Genomic DNA, 2500 nt, shown 5'->3' on the forward strand with positions numbered 1-2500 from the left:
AGTCGAGCAGAGGGGCGCTTGGTAGGAACTGGAGGAGTGACTGCTGATGGTGGTGGCTGATGTACCGGCGGTGGTCTCTGCGTGAAGAGAGGGAGAGTTTTTAGGTAATGCAAGGTCGAGGGCAGCGGTTGTTGTAGTTGATGTTGTATTCATTATTATTATTATCTTTATTATTATTATTATTATTGTTACCAGCTCATGAAGGCAATCCAAAGAAATATCTTCACCATTATTACATCATTATCATCAACAACAACAGTAATAAATAGAGCAAGCACAAGATAACAGCAGCAGTAGCACACTAAAACGAGCGCAACCTTACCGCATGGAAGAAAGCTGTTGTCAGAGGCCACGTGGTGGCTGCTGGAGGAAGCCGACACCGTCCTGGCTCGGAATGGGCGACAGCCAGCGTCGCCGTCAGTATTACAAGGGGACAGAAGGTTTGTGGATGTGGCCGGGGGTCCGTCAGAAGTCTGAGTGGTGCCATAGAACACGTTGTCTTGATGAAAGTTGAGATGTGTGTACTTGAGACCATGAGAAGTGTGGCTCCTGGAAGTAATGCAAGGGATGAGTGTTGCCGTCTTGTGCTGTTGTGGTTCACGTCCGTCAGGAAATAGAACTTTTATGCTATATGATAATTATATATATATATATATATATATATATATATATATATATATATATATATATATATATATATATATATATATATATATATATTTTATTTATTTATTTATTTATTTATTTATTTATGTATTTTTTTGTTTGTGGTGGTTCTTGATGAGTAGTTGTGGTGTTTTCATAGTCTTATATGCAGCAAAGGATGAGTTGCAAGGTCTGACCTGGGTCTTATATGCAGTAAAGGGTGAGTTGCAAGGTCTGACCTGGGTCTGTTTGCTTGACGTTTTTATTGATGATGTTTTCGATGACTTGTCTGTTTCGTATTCCGGGGACGTGAAGCTTCTATAAGAAAGCATGATCTTGTTTTGCAAGACCTGCGCCAACTATTGTTCGAAGAAGCCATATACATCTCCAATTTAGAGCCATCTATCAACACACAGGCACAACATCTACAAATCATACCCACTTTGAAAAGTAGACCGTGGGAAAGCACCACGTCACCTCCTAGCCAGTGAGGAAGGGGGTCACGTCACCCAGCGGTGCTCACTGCACCGGCCAATCACGGGCCAGCACCCGCATGTGCCAGGAGATGCAAACACCTTCACTGCTCTGGACAGTGCCCCAGTCACGCCAGGGTTATCAGACCGGTTCCCGATAAGTTACGACTGATCTGATGCCTTCACTCGGCGACCTGTCAAACGTCCACTCGCCGAGTGGTCTGGTGTGAGGAAGAGGTCTGGTGCAGTCTGAAGTTATCGGTGGTGGGTCTCGACTAGCTGTGAATGGTTCACACCTCCTCCCGAGCACACGGTGAGTGATCCTTGTGTCTGACTGTGTGCGAGCGGGTCTACTACAAGTTGGGGACCACTCGCTGACTGGTCGGTGACTCGTCCCCGACTGAGAGGTTCATGTATATTTTTTTCAGTTTTGGAAATAAATTGCAACGTAACAATTATGACTTGAAATAATTCTTGTCATCGTTGGTAAGGATTGTGGACCGCATTCTTGTTACAGGCGCTGTTCCCCCAGGCAAGCAAGATACGAAGACGCCTTTATGAATCTCTCTCTCTCTCTCTCTCTCTCTCTCTCTCTCTCTCTCTCTCTCTCTCTCTCTCTCTCTCTCTCTCTCTCTCTCTCTCTCTCTCTCTCTCTCTCTCTCTCTCTCTCTCTCAGCACTCGTGTACACAATAAAGGAAAGAATAGTCTACCTTGAGCTGGAGTCACTTCTGTGTCTGGGTCGCGGCTCACGGAAATTCGGGTCGATCTTGTCTTCAGTGTTGATCTGGTTCACGAAATCGCGGCGATGGCGGCGCATGTAGTCGAGGATGTTGCCGTGCTTGCAGTATTCCACCAGCAGCAGCAGCTCCCCTGCAGGAAGAAGGGAAGGCAAGGGAGAGGCTGAGTGGGAGCGGGGCAAGGATTAGTGTGGCAAGTGATTTAGTCCTCATGAAACTCTCAGGCAGTGGTCACATTGTGCCATCTTTACTGCCACCGCCACTACTTTTGCTACCCTCTTGGCTACCTTTAGGAGCAGCAGCAGCAGCACCAGCAGTAGCATCAGTACTACCACCGGCAGTATCGGCAGCAGCAACATACCTTTGGAGGCGAGATCCTTGGAACAGGCACCAAGGAGATTGACGATATTGGCGTGCCTTCCAATGTGGATCATGATCTTCACCTCGGAGCGCAGAGCCTTGAGTTGTGAGCAGTCAGTGCGGGACTTCATCATCTTGACAGCCACAGTGGTGTGGGTCTCGCCGGGCCGAAGGTTGAGCGCCGTGGCGCGGTACACCCTCCCGAATGCCCCTGTCCCAAGCAGCTTGTCTGTACCAGAGCACAGGTCTACTTAGCACACACAGCGTTGCCACCGCCATCATAT

The 2500-nt window shown here is 47.9% G+C and overlaps 1 protein-coding gene across 1 annotated transcript in view; it reads right to left on the bottom strand.

The window, feature by feature from the left end:
- LOC135111594 (vascular endothelial growth factor receptor 2-like) overlaps positions 1-2500 on the bottom strand; it is a 24745-nt gene that overhangs the window by 5313 nt on the left and 16932 nt on the right. Inside the window, 4 exon segments of the mRNA XM_064025062.1 lie at positions 1-77; positions 323-549; positions 1830-1989; positions 2218-2445. The exon segment at positions 1-77 is cut by the window's left edge and continues 60 nt beyond it. Coding sequence (XP_063881132.1) covers positions 1-77; positions 323-549; positions 1830-1989; positions 2218-2445 — 692 coding nt within the window.

The sequence above is a fragment of the Scylla paramamosain genome, chromosome 22 (genome assembly GCF_035594125.1).
Source record: "Scylla paramamosain isolate STU-SP2022 chromosome 22, ASM3559412v1, whole genome shotgun sequence".
Lineage (NCBI taxonomy): Eukaryota > Metazoa > Arthropoda > Malacostraca > Decapoda > Portunidae > Scylla > Scylla paramamosain.